This window comes from Phascolarctos cinereus, unplaced genomic scaffold, assembly GCF_003287225.1.
Source record: "Phascolarctos cinereus isolate Bilbo 61053 unplaced genomic scaffold, phaCin_HiC Scaffold_726;HRSCAF=1367, whole genome shotgun sequence".
In the NCBI taxonomy this organism is placed as follows: Eukaryota; Metazoa; Chordata; class Mammalia; order Diprotodontia; family Phascolarctidae; genus Phascolarctos; species Phascolarctos cinereus.
Window position 1 is genome coordinate 117424483 of NW_027556098.1, and position 20122 is coordinate 117444604.

The 20122-nt window shown below is 40.2% G+C and overlaps 1 protein-coding gene across 1 annotated transcript in view; it reads left to right on the plus strand.

The window, feature by feature from the left end:
- KALRN (kalirin RhoGEF kinase) overlaps nt 1-20122 on the plus strand; it is a 709132-nt gene that overhangs the window by 605216 nt on the left and 83794 nt on the right. Inside the window, 4 exon segments of the mRNA XM_078146745.1 lie at nt 1855-2004; nt 6451-6565; nt 11660-11775; nt 12520-12642. Coding sequence (XP_078002871.1) covers nt 1855-2004; nt 6451-6565; nt 11660-11775; nt 12520-12642 — 504 coding nt within the window.

Below are 20122 nucleotides of genomic sequence, written 5' to 3' on the forward strand. Positions count from 1 at the left end.
CTATTGCGAGAATCAGAGGAGACAACATATAGAAAGCATTTTGGAAACCTTAATGGGCTGTATGAATGGTAGCTATTATTGCTGTTGTCATAGCGTTCTCCAGGTTCATTCTGGCTCCACATCTTGGAAAGTAGAAGGATGGGTTATGATACCAACATCTATTTACTTCGCTATGTCCCCTTCCGCCAAGTCAGTGGACTAGATTCAGGCACTTATAAATACTTCCTCCCACTAGCCAGCTCCACAGATGGGGCTCCAAAGTAGAAACTGAATAAGCTAATCATAATACTGACTCAGTATTTTCCGAAACCCCAACTCGCCCTTCAATGGGTCAGGCTGATGCATGCTGAAGAGAATCACCCTTTATCTCTTGGAACTCCCAGTTTAAAGACACAATCCTTATCTTAGTTGTTCAGTCATTTCAGTTGTGTCTGACTATTCGTGACCCTATTTGGGGTTTTCTTGGCAAGGATACTGAAGTGGTTTGTCATTTCCTTCTCCAGCTTATTTTACAGATGAGGAAACAGAGGCAAACAGGGTTAAGTGACTTGCCCAGGGTCTCATAGCTAGGAAGTATCTGAGGCCAAATTTGAATTCAGGAAGATGTGTCTTCCTGGCACTCTATCCACTGCTCCACCTAGCTTCCCCTTATCTTCAGGAACTCACATTAAAAGGAGATTGAGGGGGATGACAGGGATGGGGAATGAAGGTAGACAAAAATCATGTAGAAGAAACAGACAAAACACATACAATAATAATTATAGCTAACATTTATTTAGCACTTTGAGGTTTACAGAATACTTCATATGTATTACCTCATTTGACCCTCTCATCAACCCACTGTGATAGGTGCTATTTTTTATACCCATTTTACAGAGGAGGAAACTGAGGCTGAGAGAGGTTAATTGACTTGCCCAGTGTCAATTCAGTTATTAAGTGTCTGAGGAAGGATTCAACCTGATTCCAGGGCCAGATCTGTATTGATTATGCCACCTTGGTACATCTACTATACATATATTATTTATGCCCTCTTAATTCAACTCAACAAGCCTTTATTACACACCAATTAGATGCCATGCACATCTTGGATCTATAAGCATTTGTGGGTACACACACACTTACTCTAATTCTGTGTGTGTGTATATACAAGTGGTATGAGGTTTCTGAGGAAATGGAAGTAACACTCAGTTGAGTCAGGTTAATCAAGGAATTCTTGTGAAAGGATTCTAAAGTTGGGAAAATTTTCATTGAAGTTCATCCATTTGAGTTGCTCCTTAGCACAGTGATGTATCTGAGATATAGTTTCTCTTCTAGGTGAGATTTAGAAGTCTAGCCTTTGAGCAAGTCTAACAAACTCCGATCTGAGGCTTTCTACCTGTATGACCTGAGGTTTTTATGTGCCTATAAAGAGTGTTCTCTTAAGTCCTGAGCCTGCAGATCGGTTCAGATTTCCCTCATTGGATTATACATTTGCAGGGAGAAAAGATGTCTTTAGAGACAAAACTAATTGAGTGATTTGGGACTCATCACCAGGTCTAAGATATCCAGAATCATGGGGCAGGTATGGCCCTGAGCAAAGCAGTGAAGCGGAGAAAGCTGGTCTCAGATGCCCTACTTTACCCCTTTCTTTCTTCATATGTTTCAGTGCCCACTCCCATTTTCATTCTATATCCCTTTTAAAAATAGCCTCAGTTCAGTTTTCATCCATGTATACTCTTAGGTGACACTTTGAAAGTGTGAAGTCACTTTATGGACATACTGTCTTCCCACCTAAACTTAGTAAGTTCCTAAATAAACATTTGTTGATTAATTGTTTGAATGATTTACTCAGCCATTCTCTCCTTCTTCCATTAGGTATGCAGTGTCCTGGAGAGCCTAGAGCAGGAATACCGGAGAGATGAGGACTGGTGCGGTGGACGGGATAAATTGGGCCCAGCAGCAGAGATTGACCATGTCATTCCACTCATCAGCAAACATCTGGAACAAAAAGAGGCTTTCCTCAAGGTCAGATCTTACTCTCCTAGGTCTCAAACCCAACATCTCATCACTCTTTCAATCTTTCCCCCCTAGGGAAAGGTTTCCTATCTACACTACTTTAGGTAGCATTTGATAATTTAGGAAGGAAGCTCTGCACAGAAGATGCACCAACTGAGTGTGCAATGTTAGCCATTATAATTTTTCAGTTTAGGTTTGCAAAGTTATTACTCCAGTTGAATACTTTGCTTGCAATGAGCATTTCCCATTACTAGGTGGAAAGTAGTACCTTTAAACAACTGAGTTATCTGTAGGTGTGGTTAATAAACCAAAAGAAAGTACCAATTTTGTGCTCATTTATGCTTGCTCTTTGAGAATAATAACCTTTTGTAAAACAATTAAGTATAACTCTTATCCAGTATTAATTTAAGCAACGTATAAATAGATGCTATGCATGTATGTAGAGCAAGATTTAAAGAAATGTAAAATGTAGGTATTTTTTCACAAATACTTATCTATTACAAGTCATTGATTAATTTAGCCCTGGCTTTCCCTACGAGTGTGCGTAGAAGTAACTCATCTAGCATCTTTGAGCATAGTCAAAACCTCCTCATGGTATATGTATATTTCCAACCTGAGGACATTGGGACAATTTTGTGTTGAAAGTCCTTGTAAACAGTTTACTTCCAGCTTTTGAATTACTCCCTACAACTCCCCAAAAGAAAGGTCCCTGTTTTTACTGCCAAATGCCTTTTTTTCACAAGTTATAGAAATTAAGGAGAAGAAAAGAAAATAAAAAATATAAAGTGATGTTACCAGTGTCCATGAGACCCAGTTTTCTCCTACCTCTCTTGGTTTTTTGGTTGTGTTTTGTTTGAGGATACTTTCCCTTACCCCTTTCTTATCTGGTATTTGCACTCCCATACAACTGGTCCCCTTATCACTCACTTCTAATTGATCTAACAGTTAGATAGAAACTGCTTCATTAAAAAACTTAGAGTATGTATATATAAATATGTCAGAATATAAAATTTAAGCTTCAGCTAAATAACTTGTAAGAAAGATTTTTAACAGAGATATAACATTTCTTTTCCGCATAATATCAAAGGGAGATGTTCTTTTTTCAAAAGGAAAAAAAAACCAAATTTCTCTGATCTGATGTATTTTAGTCTTTGTGCTCTTAAAACAATGGTGGGAACCCTTCTGTTAGCAGCTAGGATTGATGGTAGACAGAAGTAGAAAATAAATTGTTTCCATTTGTTCATTTACATCTACCTGCCCCTCCCTGGATTTCCTTAATCTTTGAGATGCTATCCAGTTACTGAATCCTTAAGGGACAGTCACACATTATAGATGACTAGTAGCCAGTTTCTTTCTGCTGCCCCAGTTTAGTGACACTCAAGAGAGGTCACTGCTTCCAGCTAAAGATCCAGATATGGAACTGAGTATCGAAACACCACAAAGCAAGAATTCTTTTCTCATAAGGCCATACGAGTGGATAGAAAAGTAGTAGGTAACTTTCAGTGCAGATGAGTGCCAGATCATACACTGGAAGGAAATGAGCCACGCTCTCTTTATAAAAGGATGGGCTCTAAGCTATCAGTTATGACTCAGGAGAAGGGATTATTACAGTCATCACTGTTTCCCAAAGACATTAACCTGAAGTGCCACCATAAACAAACAGCTAACAAATTGTTTGATGTCTCCAGGAAGAGAAAGATGTATGAAACATGATCATCACCTCGCACAATGCAAGGATGTATCTGTCTCTGAAATATCATGTGCTGTTCTGATCATTATACCTAAAGAAAGAGCTTAAAGGAGTAGTAAGTAAGAAAGGCATCAAGATGATCCATGGGCTAAAAGGGCTTCCAATGGATGGAGCCCAGGAAAATGAGAAGGCTGTAGTCACTAGTTCTAGAAGAATAAGATTGAGCGGATCAATGACCCAAGGTCAAGGATTTGACTAAGGCCTTCAGGAATGGAAGTAGAATGGAGGTGTCTAGAAAGAAGAAGCTGTCTAACAAATAAAAAGAAATATTAATATCCTGAGGAAATTATGACTTGTTGCCCAGAGATGATATAGGCCTGAAGTGTAAATAAGTTGAAGAATTCAGGCAAAAGAATGGATTCTAGATAATGAGTTATTAAAGAAAGCTCAGGCAGAACCAGTAGAACATTGTACTTCATAACAGCAATATTGTATGATGATCAACTATGAATGACTTTGCTATTCTCGGCAATGTAATGATCCAAGACAATTCCAAAGGACCTATAATGTAAAATCCTATCTACCTCCAAAGAAAGAATTGAAGGAGTCTGAATGTAGTCTGAAGGTAGACTGAAGCATTATTTTTTACTTGCTTTATTATTCTGGGTGTTTTTTTTGGTCAGTGTTTTCTTTTGCAATATGGCTAACGTGAAAATGCTTTGCATGACTACACATGTATAACCGATGTCAAGTTGCTTGCCTTCTTAAGGAGGGGAGGAACTTAGAAAATTATGAAAAATTATTTCAAATGTTAAAAATTGTTTTTACATGTAATTGAAAAAAGAAAACAAAAACATTCATATATACATATGTGTATATGTATGTATGTGTATACATACAGTCATACATGCATTCATATACATACATACATACATACACACGCACACATATTTCAGGCAGGCAGCACAATGGATAGAGTGCTAGGCCTGGAGTCAGGCAGATGAGAAAACTCGTCTTCCCGAGTTCAAATCCAGCCTCAGATACTTACTAGCTGTGCAACCCTGAGCAAGTCACTTAACCCTGTGAACCTTAGTTTCCTCATCTGTAAAATGAGCTAGAGAAAGAAATGGCAAACCATTCCAGTATCTTTGCCAAGAAGACCCCAAATGGGGCATGAAGAATTGGACATGACTGAAATGACCCAACGACAACAACAATGTGTGTGCGTATACACTCATTTGTGTGTATGTAGACATACTTATGTATATATGGGTATACACATAAACACACACAAATGTATATATGAAAGTTCAGGTTTGAGGGAGAGCGGAGTACATTTCTATATTCTTCCCCTAACTAAGCATACCTAGTGCATCTTCTAAACATTCTTTGATTACATCATTTCTTCTTCAGCTACAGGACCTTAATAGCCTGCTAGTGACAGTCCAGCTGAGCACCTGCTATTAAGCAAACTTTCAGGTTTGCAGATTTTTGTGTGGGGTAGAGGTCCCTGGGTTGAAAATTAGAGCACCTGGGTGTCCACCCTCATGTTTTTATTTTAATTTTTTTTATATCCTTTTTTAAAAATTTGAGTCCCAAATTCTCTCCCTCTCCCACCTATTGAGAAGGCAAACAGTATGATTCCCATTATACATATGAAGTCATGAAAAACGCATTTCCATATTAGTCATATTGCCAAAAAAAAGAAGAAAAACAAAGGAAATGAAAAACAATATGCCCCCCACTCATTTTGTCACTTCCTTGCCTGAGCCTCAAATTATCCATCTGCATAGTGGAGAGAACATTTTGTTATTCTTTCTGCCACCTACAGTGAATGTGAGGATAAAAGGAGAGAGATGATGTAAAAAGAGTTAGAGAAATGTGAGAGCATGTCATGAGTTTAGTAGCAGAGATAATACAACATAATGAATAACCGTAAAAGTAATTTCTATTTGGATTTACAATGTGTGTGCTACTCTTTTCCCTTCAACAGATTTACTTTCCTAATTATGTTTAAATCAGGCTAATATTAAAAGGAGTTTTTATTCCTTGAGCTCCCACTAGCTGACTGGTATTGGAAAAATATTCTAGCAGAAGCGGGGAAGCCAGACTAGTAGTGAACATTTGCAATGGATCGTGTTCTGGTGATCAAGAGCAATGCTAAAACTGTGAGCTGTAACCAAATTATTGATCTGCATTGGTAGAGGGAGTTCCCATACTGGGAATTCTCCACTTTAATGCCCTTACCAGTCCTACTATGGATCATGACTATATTGTTATGGCTAATATGGAAATGTTTTGCATGACTGCACATGTATCAAACTGCTTGCCTTCACAAGGAGGGGAATAGGGAGGGAGGGAAGGAGGAAGAGAATTTGGAACTCAAAATTTAAAAAAAAAAAGTATTAAAATTTTTTGTTTACATATAATTGAGAAAAATATTTTAAAATAAAAAGACTATTAGTTTAAAAGGAGTAAGAGGAAGGACATCAAAGATGTTGCTGGATAAAAAGAAGACCCTGAAAAAATAGAGTTTATCATATCTTCAAACCTGAAGCGACCTCAAAAAGTCATCTTGTCCAACCCCCTGCCTCAGGGCAGCATGATTGCCCATGAATTTGGAGAGGCTCCAGGAGCTGTTGTCCTCCATGAACCTCAAGGACAAGACTATAAGCCTCCTTTGGAAAGGGGAATGAGTCCCCTTCTGCAGTGGTCTCTATTTCCACATGACTGAGGGGAGGGGGCATCATCTTTGTCTCTCCTAGGCATGCACACTGGCCCGCAGAAACGCCGAAGTGTTTCTGAAGTACATCCACAGGAACAACGTCAGCATGCCCAGTGTGGCCAGCCATACCCGGGGACCTGAGCAACAAGTGAAAGGTCAGTGCCAGCTTCTCCAGCCACTAGCCACATCAGCCGTGTAGGTCACACTCAGGGCTGTGTCGGAGTCAGCTCAAACCGTCTCTGGAGGGTTAATTGTTAAATGTTCAATGTGAGAATTTATGCTTCAGAAATTGGCAAATACTACAAATCAGGGCTTGCTTTATTGTTTTGATAATTGTCTAAACTTAAGGAAGTGATGGAGGAAATGTTAAAAATGAAAATTAACTCAAAAGTGTGTCAGACATCCGTGTGTGTACACGTACAAATATTTGGAGAACTGATTGTTAAACGTTTATCAGAACATCCCTGGTCACTGTGAACCTCATGGGCTTATTATGAAGAAAGTACTTGATAAATCTTCAAGTACTATATTAAGTATGAGTTGCTATTATTATTAACATGATAGTTATTTTCAGTCCCATCTCTGCCACCCACCCAGCTATGTGAGTTTAAGCAAATCACAGCCTTCCTGGGCCTCAGTTTCATGAAATACCAGATTTGGAAGGGATTTTAGAAGTCAAGTATGGCACAGAGGAGCTAGGTGGTACAGTGGTTAGAGCACTGGGCTTGGAATCGGGAACACTTTTCTTCTTGGGTTCAAATCTTGCCTCAGATGCTAGCTGGGCAAGTTACTTAACCCTGTTTGCCTCAGTTTCCTCAACTGTAAAATGAATTGGAGAAGGAAAAGGCAAACCACTCCAGTATCTTTGCCAAGAAAACCCCAAAATGGGGTCACAGAGAGTCTGACACGACTGAATAAATGGCACTGGGGATAGAGTGCAGACTTGAAATTAGGAAGAATTGGGATCAAATCCTGCATTTGGCAGTTCTTAGCTGTTTGATCATGGGCAAGTCCTTTAATTTTGGCGAGCTTCAGTTTCTTCATCTGTAAAATTTTCCTTGCCTCTAAATGCTTGTGATTCTTCCCACATCCTATACCCTCCTTCCCCACCCCTGAAAAGAGTTTAGAACCTTAGTAAAAGATCTCCTCCCCTGAAACGAGAGAGAGAGAGAGAGAGAGAGAGAGAGAGAGAGAGAAGAGAGAGAGAGAGAGAGAGAGAGAGCTAAGCTATTGTTTTCTTTGTTTTTATGAAAAATATATGCTATAAGCATTTTACATTTGTTCTGTGTCCTGATATCTTCAGCTCAGCTTTTTCTGATGGTCTGATCAACCAAGGGAAAAAGGGCAAAAAAAAAAGGCGGGGAGGAACTTTTCTGTCAAAAGTTTCAAAGCTTTAAAAAAGATATAGTCTTTCTTTCTATCTCTGATTCTTCCCATGTTGGAAATGCAAAGAGAGAGACAAATAAAAGGGAAGGAGTCCTTTCCCCATTTGCAGAAACTTACGGTCTATTGGAAAGTAAAAAGAGACTAAATATAACTGAAGTGTGATCTACTTAATGTGGATTTCCAAATTATGATGTGAGTATGGTTGGAATGTTTTTATTCTATATGCTGAAATATTTTTGTGGGTTGTGGGTTTAGGGGGAAGTTATGATCCTGGCAGTGGAACCCTTTTAATAAGGACAATAATACCTGCAATAACCATCTCACATGGTTGTTGGGCTCATATGAGATAACAGGCCAAAAGCTTTGGGAGCTATTAAGTGCTATGGAAAACGTCTGTTGTTTTTGTTATTATATAATCCAAAATTCTGCCTCTGGTCCACAGAATTACTGATTATTAACTCAAAGGACCATAGATTTAGAGCTGGAAGGGACCTCAAAGGTCATCTCGTCATCTATCCTCTGATGAGTAAGGGGCAAAGTCCTGAACTGGGTTACCACTAACATCTCTTCCAACTATTAGACACCTTTTTTTACCTTGTGAAAATTATAACTTTTAAAAGCTATCATTCATCTGACCACATTTAGGGATAGGAGCTGTACCTGTGATTTCTCTGGCCTAGAGAACTCCCTCTATCAATGCAAGTTGGCACTTTCTCTGCAGTTTAGAGTCATACAAAGTTGCCTGGGAAACTCAGAGGTTAGGTGACTTACCCAGGGTCCCACAACCAGTTTGTGTAGAGCTGGACTTGAACCCAGTTCTTCCTAGCTTCAAGTAGAGCTCTTTATCCATTATGTCCCACTGCCTCTTGATCTATCCTCTGACCATGTTAAAGCCCAGTTGTCAACCCTCCATGGGGCATGCCACAGGCATGTGGAAAATCAGTGATATGGGTGGATGAACAGTTAGACTTTTATACACTGAAGAGATATATCCTTGGTGATGTGGAATAGGGAAGAAGATTTAGCCTGAATAGTTTTCACTTTTTCCTAGGTGGTAGTAGAGCAGCTAAGTGGCTCAGGAGACAGAGTGCCAGGCCTGAAGTCAGGAAGACTCATCTTCCTGAGTTCAAATCCAGCCTCAGAGAGGCAGCTAGGTGGCACAATGGATAGAGCACTGGCCCTGGATTCAAGAGGTCCTAAGTTCAAATACAGCCTCAGACACATGATACTTACTAGCTATGTGACCCTGGGCAAGTCACTTAACCCCACTGCCTAGCCAAAAAAAAAAAAAAGGCAAATCGAGCCTCAGACATGTACTAGCTGAGTGACCCTGGACAAGTGACTTCACCCTGTTTGCCTCAGTTTTCTCATCTGTAAAATGAGCTGGAGAAAGAAATGGCAGACCACTCCAGTGTCTTTGCCAGGAAAACCCCAAATAGAGTCGAACATAACTGAACCAACTCAACAACAACAACCACCACAACAAGGTAGTGGTGAGATGGGGCAGGGCAGGGCAGAGTTAGAGGGTGAGAAGTGGAGAGAGGGACTGTGGCATTGAAGAAGTTTCAGGAAGAAGCCAAAATTCTGATTAGTGCCCTGGCAGTGTGGGAAAGTGGCCAGCCTGCTTTGGGGAGATATTTCTATTCATCAAGTTGACAAATTGAGCAAATTGGTAGCCATGTGGCCGTAATGAGCAGAAACCTCAAAATGGGAGAGATTGGTCCACCCACAGCGGCACTGTTTTTCAAAATCTATTTTCTAGATATGCTGGTATAGAACAGGGACCCTGCAGGTGGTTTACATGATGCCGCCCTCTTTCTCTAGTTCATCTCAAAACATATGCCCAACTTCCTAATGCTCGTAACAGGAGTTTCCTGCTGTGTGATCTGTGGGGCGCTGTCTGCTGAAGAAAGGTGAGGATAAGCTCCCAGGGAAAACAGGGGTGTTGCATCACCTCAGGACAATGACAGAGATTGCTGACCATGTGAAAACTGTCAGAGAGGAAGATGACTGAAGTCATAAAGATTTCATAATGCTCTGAGTGAGCTGAGGGCTGAGGAATACACAACCAAGGAAAGACGGAGGATCAGTCTAGAGCTGGAAAGAATCCCAGAAGTTATTTAGGGGCAAGTACGTAATGCAGTGGCTAAAGCACTGAGCCTGGAGTCAGTCAGTTAGTCACTCTGTCAGTCAATACACATTTCTGAACTCAGGAAGACCTGAGTTCAAATCCAGCCTCAGACACTTACTAGCTTTGTGACCATGGGCAAACCACTTAACTTCAACCCGAGTTTCTTCATCTGTAAAATTGAGGTATTAGCATGTTTGTAAAGCACTTTGCAAACCTTAAAGTGCTATATAAATGCCAGCTTAATTATTAATATGAACAATATTTGTAAAACACTTTCCCAACTTTAAAAAACTATGTAAATGATTGTCATCTTTTCTAAACCCCTCATGTTGCAGATGAAGCAGCCTGGTGTAGTGGGAAGAGCATGGCTTAGGAGTTCAAGGATCTGGGTTAAATTCTCACCTTTGGCACTTACAACTTGTGTGATCTTGGGTAAATCTCTTAACCCCCCTGAGCCTCAGATTTTTCATTTATAAAATGGGACAATTGTATGTGTGTGTGTGGGGGGGTATTAGATGGTCTCTGAGGTGCCTTCCAGCTCTAGAGCTATGATCCTACAAAACTGAGACCCAAAGAGGCAGACATAACATCACTAGATGGGAACTTCAAGATAATCTAGTCCAACCTATATCCTCTATCAAATTCTTATCAATGAAATTGAGTTAACCACTCCTTTGGTAGAAAGAGGACAATAGTAATTTCTCTGGATTCAGAGAACCTGAGTACAAATTCTAACTCTGATACTTACTACTGGTGTGACCTTGGGCAAGTCACTGAACCTCTCTCAACCTCAGTTTCCTCATCTGTAAAATGGGAGGGTACCCTAGATGGCCTCTAAGGTCCCTGGTAACTAAATCTATGATCTTAGAGCCTCACCTCCTAGATTCTCAGTTTTCCTTATTTATAAAATTGAAGATATTGGATTTAATGGTGTCTGATATCCTTGAAACAGGTAGTCATTTATTCTTGGGAAAAACTAATTCCCTAATATGATGCCCCAAAATACACTATCCCTCCCCACACATACAGACACACATACACATACATACACAAATAGGCATATATACACAGGCACATATATACTTACTTTTATATATATGTATATATACATATATTTACTTATGTATTAAGAATATAATATACCATTGATTATACTATTGTTAATATTAAATAAATTATTAGTTGTAATTGCATTAATAAGAAAATAAAATAATAGTAAATATCTGATTATTAAATTATTGCATATGTTATAATATATTATATATATTATAATATATATAAATTCTAGGTGTAGAAACTTATATATATATATATATATATATATATACATACATATGCATATGCATGTACATATCACATTTACCTCCAAATTTTAGCCCCACTCTCTGTGATTTCCTTCTTATCCCCTCAAGTACTCAAGCTGTGGTTTCTTGGGATCACAAGATTTACAACTGGAAGAGACTTTAGAGATCATTTGGTTCAACTATCTCATTTTGTGTTGTCCAGAGTCACAAGAATAGGCAGGACCAGACCCAGGATTCTAACCCAGACCGTCTGGTGCCAAAGCCGGTGTTTTCCCCTAATGCACTATGTTCTATGCTGCCTGTCTACTCTTCTCTGGGTCAGGCCTTTGGCAGGAGGGTTCTTTGGTGGGCTAGGTCCTCTGGCCACTGGAAAGAATACAAAATGGTAGTCTGGGTTTGGCCTGTGACCCCTCTGCTCTGCCCTGCAGCCATCTTGAGCGAGCTCCTTCAGAGGGAGAACCGAGTGCTGCATTTCTGGACCTTGAAGAAGCGACGATTAGACCAGTGCCAGCAGTATGTGGTGTTCGAGCGCAGCGCCAAGCAGGTATTACTGGAGCTTGCACCTCACTTTCCCTTTGGGCTGGGAGATTCTGGGGACCTCTCTACCCCATTCCCATCCCCCTCTACAGTGATCAAAGCCTCAGAGAACCCAGAGGAGACTCTCTAAGGCAGGAGGACAGGGAAGAGGGGGAAGGAAGTCAGGTGACAAGGAGAAGGGATCTAAGTGGTCATTTTTTAACTCACCAACAACATTAGTTAAGCAACTTGTATGTAGAGCCCCTATTTCAGAGGGTTTTCAGGAGATGCCTAAAAGAGAAAAAGACTATCTTTTCTCTTAGGGCATGCCTTTAGGGAAGTAGGGGAGTCCATATTTAAGTAGGAAATCCCAGATGTGGAAATTTCTTTCTCCAATACAAAGCAGCAAGTCTTCTATAACTTAAAGTCTTAGAGTTGCCTAGGGCACTGAGAAGTTAAGTTTAAGTGACTTGTTCAGGGTCACACAGCCAGTAGATGTCAGAGGCAGGATTTGAATTTTGTGCTTCCAAGACTATCGATCTCTCAGTCCTATACCCTGTAATGAAACATAAAATCCATCCCCTCAGGGTGCTCAAGCCTAAAGGAAAAGAACAGAAATAGTCAAGTGAAAACAAGTTAGCTAACAATTTATCAGTGCCTGTTAGCATTTCTCAAGTTCTATTATGTCACCCAGATAAACCTTCCTTCTGGTGTATTTTTCTCCTGAGGACTGGCTTTTTGGGGGACCTGGGGGTGTTCTTGCCTCCCACAGGCACTTGACTGGATCCAAGAGACAGGCGAATATTTCCTCTCAACACACAACTCCACGGGCGAGTCCACAGAGGAGACTCAAGAACTGCTGAAAGAGTATGGGGAATTCAGGGTGCCGGCCAAGGTACGGAGCCTCCAGCCTCCCCCATCCCAATTCACTCTAGCCCTTCCCATCCCAGGGAGGGAAGATCACATACCCCTAAGAGCCAGAACTGTAATAGGTTGAGGCGATTAGGGCTTTGTTCCAGATTGTTAGACTCAGAGGAAAGTGGACTTGGAAGACATTGTGATAGCTGTTGTGGTCCTCCAGCCATGTAGAAACAACAGAACTTCACACATAATTAGTAAGAATTAGTTCAAATAAAAAGGTACCAGATGACAGTCTGAGGTAAGCTTCTCCCATGCTCCACCCATATCTACCTAGGGTCTCTGTCTTCTACCCCATCCAATGGAAAGCCCAGTTATAAATCTTGCCTTGGATACAGTTGTGGTTCTTGTCCCCAAACTCCTAGTTACAGCTATTCTGAGAATAGATCTGTTTAGCAGTTAGCCACAGTTACCAGGGAAACATAGTTGGAATCAGTTCCTTTGGGGCCTGAATTACAGCTGTTGACTAGAACAAGTCTGTTTCTGGTTTCTTAATGATTGGCTCCTGCCTATTCTGTTTCCAGATACTCACCATTGTCTCTCTAACGATTTTCTTGGCTCCTACATTTGGTATATTCTTTAGGCCAACTAATGTGAGGAATTGCATAGACCCAGGGGAAAAGAGATATCATACATTTGGGAACACATATTCTCATGTCTGCATGCAATGGTACTGTATTTCTGTACACCCACCCTCATGTATATACTTCTCTCATTTGAAGGGCTAATAACTGTGGATAAGCTCACCAAGCAGGAGGATTTCTAATTGATGAGCATTTCCCCCCACTTCTGCCTTGGCTTCTTCCCCCAGCTGAGGCATGTTGAGGTCTCTAGAAAGCAGCCCCCCTACACACTTGTACCAAGTAGAATGATGCTAATGAGAGGCAACAGGACTAATCTCCCAATTTCATTTCCATCTGGATCCCCAGCCAAGATTTGATCTCAGGACCCATGGGGCTTAAGTGCCAATCCTCTCTGTCTCAAATTCAGGTCCCTTCTCTTTTATCTCCCCCTTCCTCCACCCCACACCCTGGGCTCCCTGCCATGTTAGGAAACTCTCTTGACATCAGTGCCAAAAACAGCAGATGGAGACCAGCCTGCTCTTCCTAGAGCTGTATGAGCTACCTCTGCAGAGATGAACAACGTTCTGGGAGTTAATAGGGTACATTTCTCCCCTAACCCATCCCAACTCTATTTACTGCCCTCTCTGACAACAGGAGCAGTTTCTGTTTGCGGTCTTCCCAAGAAAGCCCACAGTTCCCTCATGAACCTGAAATTCATTGCCATAGGAAAGTCCAAGTTCTCTATATAGCTACACAATCTGCTTTGTACATCATGCATAGCTGGTATTTTATCTCAGACTGTCTTTCCACTGCCATCTAGCACTCTCCCTGTCCAGTCTCCCGCTGTGGGTAGGTGTGAGATCAGAGAAAGTAAACTAATTTAAATACCAGAGAATCAGACATCATGCTTTAAAAATTCATGTAATACATTCCCATCTCAAGTGGAAATGACTTTGGGATTATCCCAGTTGAGACTATATTCCCCTCCATTGGGAAGAATGATAAATAGTTAACTGTGTCCATCGAGGGTTAAGGCCTATCCTGTTCTCACTTAAATAAGGTGGGACAGAGATGCTTTAGATAGAAACCCTTACCCCTGGATTCCAGAACAGAGCCTGGGCCACAGCACAAGCCAGCCTTGCAGGAAGCTGTAACACCAAATGAGTGAAATGGAGATTTGGCAAATTACATGGTCAGTTATGATTACAAGTAGAGATTGGGACTAGCCAGTGATTTTGTTAGTATGGAGAAGCCTCCAGGTAAGGAAGCTTTGTCCACCAAAGCAGGTCAGTACTTACTTGTTCAGTCCCTTCTCTGTAACTTAGTCAGTTGTCTAGAGGGTAGAGAGGTTACTTAACCTTTATTAACCGTAACCTTTGTTTGTGTCCAAGGACACAAAGCTATAATGTCAGGGTTTGGACCTTGATCTTCCTTGCTCTAACACCAGTTCTTTACCTACTATATCATTCTGCTTCTCAGTACAAATGATTAATCAGATCCATCTTTCCTCCAAATTTCCTCTCATATATATATCACCACTTTCTGATTCCCACCATCACCTTCTCTGCACTGCTTTAATTAAGTCAATCTTTTGCCCCAAAGTTTTCCATTCTCCCCTACTTACAAGAGAAAACTGAAATTCCTTAGCAGGAGCATTTGAAATCCTCTACAAGATAGTCCTTATCTACCATTCCAGCCTGTTCTGCCATTCCTTCCCTTTGCAGACCCTCCCTGCAAGCTAAAAATTTCCTCTTACTAACTTCAAATAAACAGCAAATTCTTGAATCAACTTGCATTTTTCTACCTCTGTGTTCTTCTTTTCTCACTTCCTGAAATGTCTGCCTTTCTTACCAAATTCCTCCCCTACTTCATCACGTTTTCTTTACATACTTTCCTGATGTTTCAAATAAATGTGATCTTCCCCACTTCTTAAAATCCAATAGTACTTTTTGTCTACATGATTTCACATAATACTTAGTATTTTCTGCTTTTCTTTCCAATATTTGTATTTATTTTACTAGTTTCAGATCTCAGGGTTGGGGGGGGGGGATGGCAAGGACTGTGACTTGTATATCCATGTATAGTCTATTCTAGGCACTCTAGTACCTAGAATAGAAAGTCACACACAATAGGTAGCCAATGAATATTTGTTGTTTGAATGAAAAAGTTTGAATTTCCCCCCAAATCCAATTTTGACCTGAATTGTTTAATTGAGCTCTCGGTGTCATTAGAATGCTACCATTTGGTAAATATCAATCAATTGACATTTAGTAAGGACCTACTATGTGTCAGGCACCATGTCAGCTGCTGGGGGATACAAAGACATAAACCAAACCCTTGCAGCCCTCGAGGAACTTACATTCTATTGTTACACATTACATATTTAGGTAACATATACACATACATATAGATACAATGGGAAAGTGGGGTTAGATCTGTGATTCATTGGTTTTGAGAACTCTCAACCAATGTAGATCAGCAACACAGTGTATAGAGAGAGCTGTTCAGGGTGCTGAAAAGTGAAATGATATGCTCATTGCCCATCAGCCAATATGAGTCAGATGCCTCTGACTCCAGTTCTCCCTGACACCGAGGCTAGCTCTCTATCCACCATGACATAATTCTATCTCACAGAATATTTACTTATACAAAATATCGGCCTCTGAGTCCAAATACAGGCCGGTTGGCCTTCAGTCCTTCATTCCATTCCTTCCAATTTCATTCAATTCATTCAATACTGATTAGGTCCTATTGTGTGGAGAGCAGAGTGTGACAGGACATGACCCCCTGTGTGCATCATAGAACTTACCATTTACTAGGAAGATATGCCATATATATGATAATCACAATACAAAATCTTATGTGATCAGGCAGTGAGGTGGCTAGTGGATAGAGTGATGGATCTGGAGTTAGAAAGACCTGAGTTCAAAGCCTGCCTCATATATTTACAGGCTGTGTGATTCTGGGGCAAGTCAATTAATTTCTGTCTGCCTCAGTTTTCTCATCTGTAAAATAGGGGCAGCTCGGTGGCACAGTCACCTGGAGTCAGGAGGACCTGAGTACTAGCAGTGTGACCCTGGACAAGTTACTTCACCTTATTTGCCTCAGTTTCTTCATCTGTAAAATGAGCTGGAGAAGGAAAGGGCAAACCACTCTAGTATCTTTGGCAAGAAAAACCCAAATGGAGCCATAGAATCAGACATGACTGAATAATACATGATCAGAACATTAGCAGTCCTAAATATAAGAACTGAAAGATTCCCCCAGGGGAAAAGTCTCTTGTAACTAGGGGGACCTAGGAAGACCAGGGGAAGGGTGTGTGATATTTATGTTTAATTGTAGAGATTGTATAGGAATTCAGCTGGAAAGGAGGGGGTGGGAGGACATTCCAGCTATACGGAAAGGTCTGAGCAATGATAAAGTCAGGAATGTGCAGGCTATGAGCAAAAGCAGAGGTTCTCAAAGTGTAGTCTTGGAAACCCCATCGAGTCCTGGAGAGCCTTTCAAGGGGGTCCTTGAAGTCAAAGCTACTTTCTTAATCATACTGAGGCATTTTGATTTCTAATATGATAAATATCAACCAATATAACCATGTAAACAAAAGTAGGGGTGGAAGATCCACAATAATTTTTAAGAGTACAAAAGAGGTCCTGAGAACAAAAAGCTTGGGAACCACTGGTCTAAAGAATGTTCCAGTTTGGCAATAATGTAGTCATTCATTCATTCACAAATGAATCTATTAATTCATTAACTTGAGAATATCTCCTACGTCAGTCCAGTCACACAAGAACATAAATATGAGATCATAGATGTCCTTGAAATTTAATAGGATAGGTCTCATGGCTATGTTACAGCAATGGAAGGTTATGCTGATACTTTGTTGTTGTTGTTCAGTCATATCCAACTTTTCATGATCCGGTGGACCATACTGTTCATGGGATTTTCTTGACAAAGATACTGGAGTGGTTTACCATTTCCTTCCCCAGTGGATTAAAACAAGCAGAGGTTAAGTGAGTTGCTCAGGGTCAAACAGCTGGTAAGTGTCTGAGGCTGGATTTGAATTCAGGTCTTCCTGACTCCAGGTCCTGTGCTTTATCCACAGAGCCACCTAGCTACCTTTGCTGGATCCTTACAACACTTAAAAACAATAGGCCTAGTCGAAGGTGAGAAGCAGCACCGTATAGAATTCTACAAACCTGAAAATAGAAGCAAGGAAAGAGCATTTGGGGGAGGATAAGAGAGAGAAATAGAAAAAAAGAGTATTCTGTGGGAGTTGCTTTCCTAATATAAATTACAAAACTTAGAGAAAGGCAAGCTATATACTGATGAGGAACTCAAGTTTTCTGGCATCTCTAAGAAGTCCAATTCTGCTAAAAGCAGTCCATCTGACTAATTCTTGGCTTGCCCAGCTCACAGTTTAATACTAACAGGAGAGGAAGCAACAAGGGGACTGCTTTTCTGGGCTTAATTCTAATGAACAAAGGAAAATAGGTTAGCAATGTAAAAATGACAGGAACCATGGGAGAAAGATGTTTGCTTCATCCTTGATCTTCTGGTAGCAAAGAACAGGAAAAATGAACATAAAAATGTATCCTAGGCTTGGAAAATCTATATTTTGAAGCTTCAGAGAAAAGATAGTTATACTCCCATTGCTGGGATTTTATTCCCTATTGAGGAACAATTCCAATAAAAATAAATAAATCTTAGTGCATAATCACAAATAATCATAATGAGAAAAAAAGAGGAAGTCTCTAGAAACCCAATGTGGCTACACCAAGAGTTCTCTGATGAGCTTCTCTTTACAGAGATTATTTACAAGAGAGACAATGACATGTAAGAATGAATGCAGGTGAAAGAATGGCACCATCTCATAAAAATACTTTGAGGGAAGTTAAAGCCCCAGATGTACTGAGACTTGTGCAAGGTGCCAAAAGGGGTCATTTGTGTATGCTCAAGGCAAGAAGCAAAAGGAAGGCATGAGAACTACTGCTTTAGAAAGACATTGACTGGCAACAGAGAGAAGGCAGAGCTCAGCTCCTACTGACTGCCTTCTTTTTCAGCAAGGAGAGTAGTCATAAAACTAGGAAGTGCAAGAAAAATTGGCTTAGAAGGGAATTGAAATTCAGGAGAAGTGAGAAGATAGTATATACATACCCAGCCACTTTCATTATATTCCAACTTCCAGGCACAAACAAATTATTTCCCAGGATCATGAAAGTACTTGAAAATATTATCACAGTATTCATGTCAATAAACATTTTAGAAGCACTTACTGTATGCCATGCTAGTGGTATACCACTGCAAGTCAACAGTTTTTAAAGAATAATGGAAAACAGAAGAGATGCCAGTATTCAAGAGAGGAACAGCTGTGCTGATTTTTCAAAAGAAGGAAAAGAGAGACCTGGAAACCACAGACTGATCAACTTTATGCCAATCCCTGGAAAAATTCTGAATTAATTGTCTTGTGGGCATTTAGACAAATACTTCAGTTGGTTACTAAGAGTAAGCATGGTTTGACCAAAAATTGCTCATTGAAAACTAACATCATTTCCTTTTTTATAAGGATATTTTTCTGATCAACTAAGAAAATGCCATAAACTTGGAAGTTGTTTAATTTAGCTTTATTTTGCTTAAACTTCATAGAGATTTTTTCTTTCTTTTTTTTTTTTGCATTTATATCCCCAGTGCTTAGCACAGTGCTTGGCACATAGTAGGTGCTTAATAAATATTTATTGACTATTGGCTTTTGACAGTGTCCTTGATATCCTCAGGGTGAATGGTGAAATGCGGGTGAAATAAGAGTGCTCCTAGGGAGATCCAGAGCTGACTGAATAACGTTACCTAGGGTGTTGATTTGATGACTCTATGCTAACCTAGAAAGAGCCCTCTTATGAATTATTGTAAGTCTCTTTACTAACCCCATCCTGATCCACATTTTTTTATTTATGACTCCGAAGAAGACCTAGATGGAGCAATGATCAGATGCAAAGATGGCATAAAACTGAGCGAGGAAGCAGACACCAGAAATGACATGATTAAGTTTCCTGAATATCTTGACAAGGTAGAATGTAGCATGGAAACTAACTAGCTAAAACTTAGCTAAAAAGCAATCAATGTAAAGTCCTCTATGTAAGATTTGTTTTAAAAAAATCAACTGCATCAGTCAGTACTTCTGGAGTTAATTTTCCTATGGTTTGACTATTCCTGAAATTCGGGTACGTTGACTCCAAGTACAAGTAAAAAGTCAGGCACTGGAGGTTGGAGTGTCTAGCTATAGGACAAAAGAAGCTATATTGTAACCCAAGGATTGGCAGGCAGATGAAAGTATGTAAAAATAGATTCATCTTTATTATCTCAGATACTCAAATGAATATGTGACCTTGTCAATGGGGTTGTTCCTTCCAGACACACAGATCATAACCCCTCCATGAATGCCCACCCCATGAGACCCTTTTTTCCTTGCCTTTTCATAAATTTGCCACATAGGAGCCACACAAATACCTCCCCCTCCACCCTTCTCTTGACATTGAGAGATACACCAATAGTGACCACAAGCTGCCCACTGATTATCGTTCACTCTTGCCACGTGAGCAATCCACCTTCTTCCTTGCCCCTACATTTCTCCGTTGATATCATTTACTTCTGCTTTGTGATTCCTTCTTGGTGATATTCCTCAGCCTGCCCATGCCCCTGCTCCCCGTTTCCCCCCAGTTGCCCCTCAATTTCAGTTCTATGCAGAATGTTTTGGTAGATGTTCTATGGCTCATAGCCAAACGATAATCCTGAAAGAGTGTTGATGTTAAGAAGATGGCCCTTAAGGTAGAAGTCTGGAATCATTAAAAAAAAAAACTTGGAATATATAGGTTCTTTTCCTTTTTCCCTAATTATCTTTGG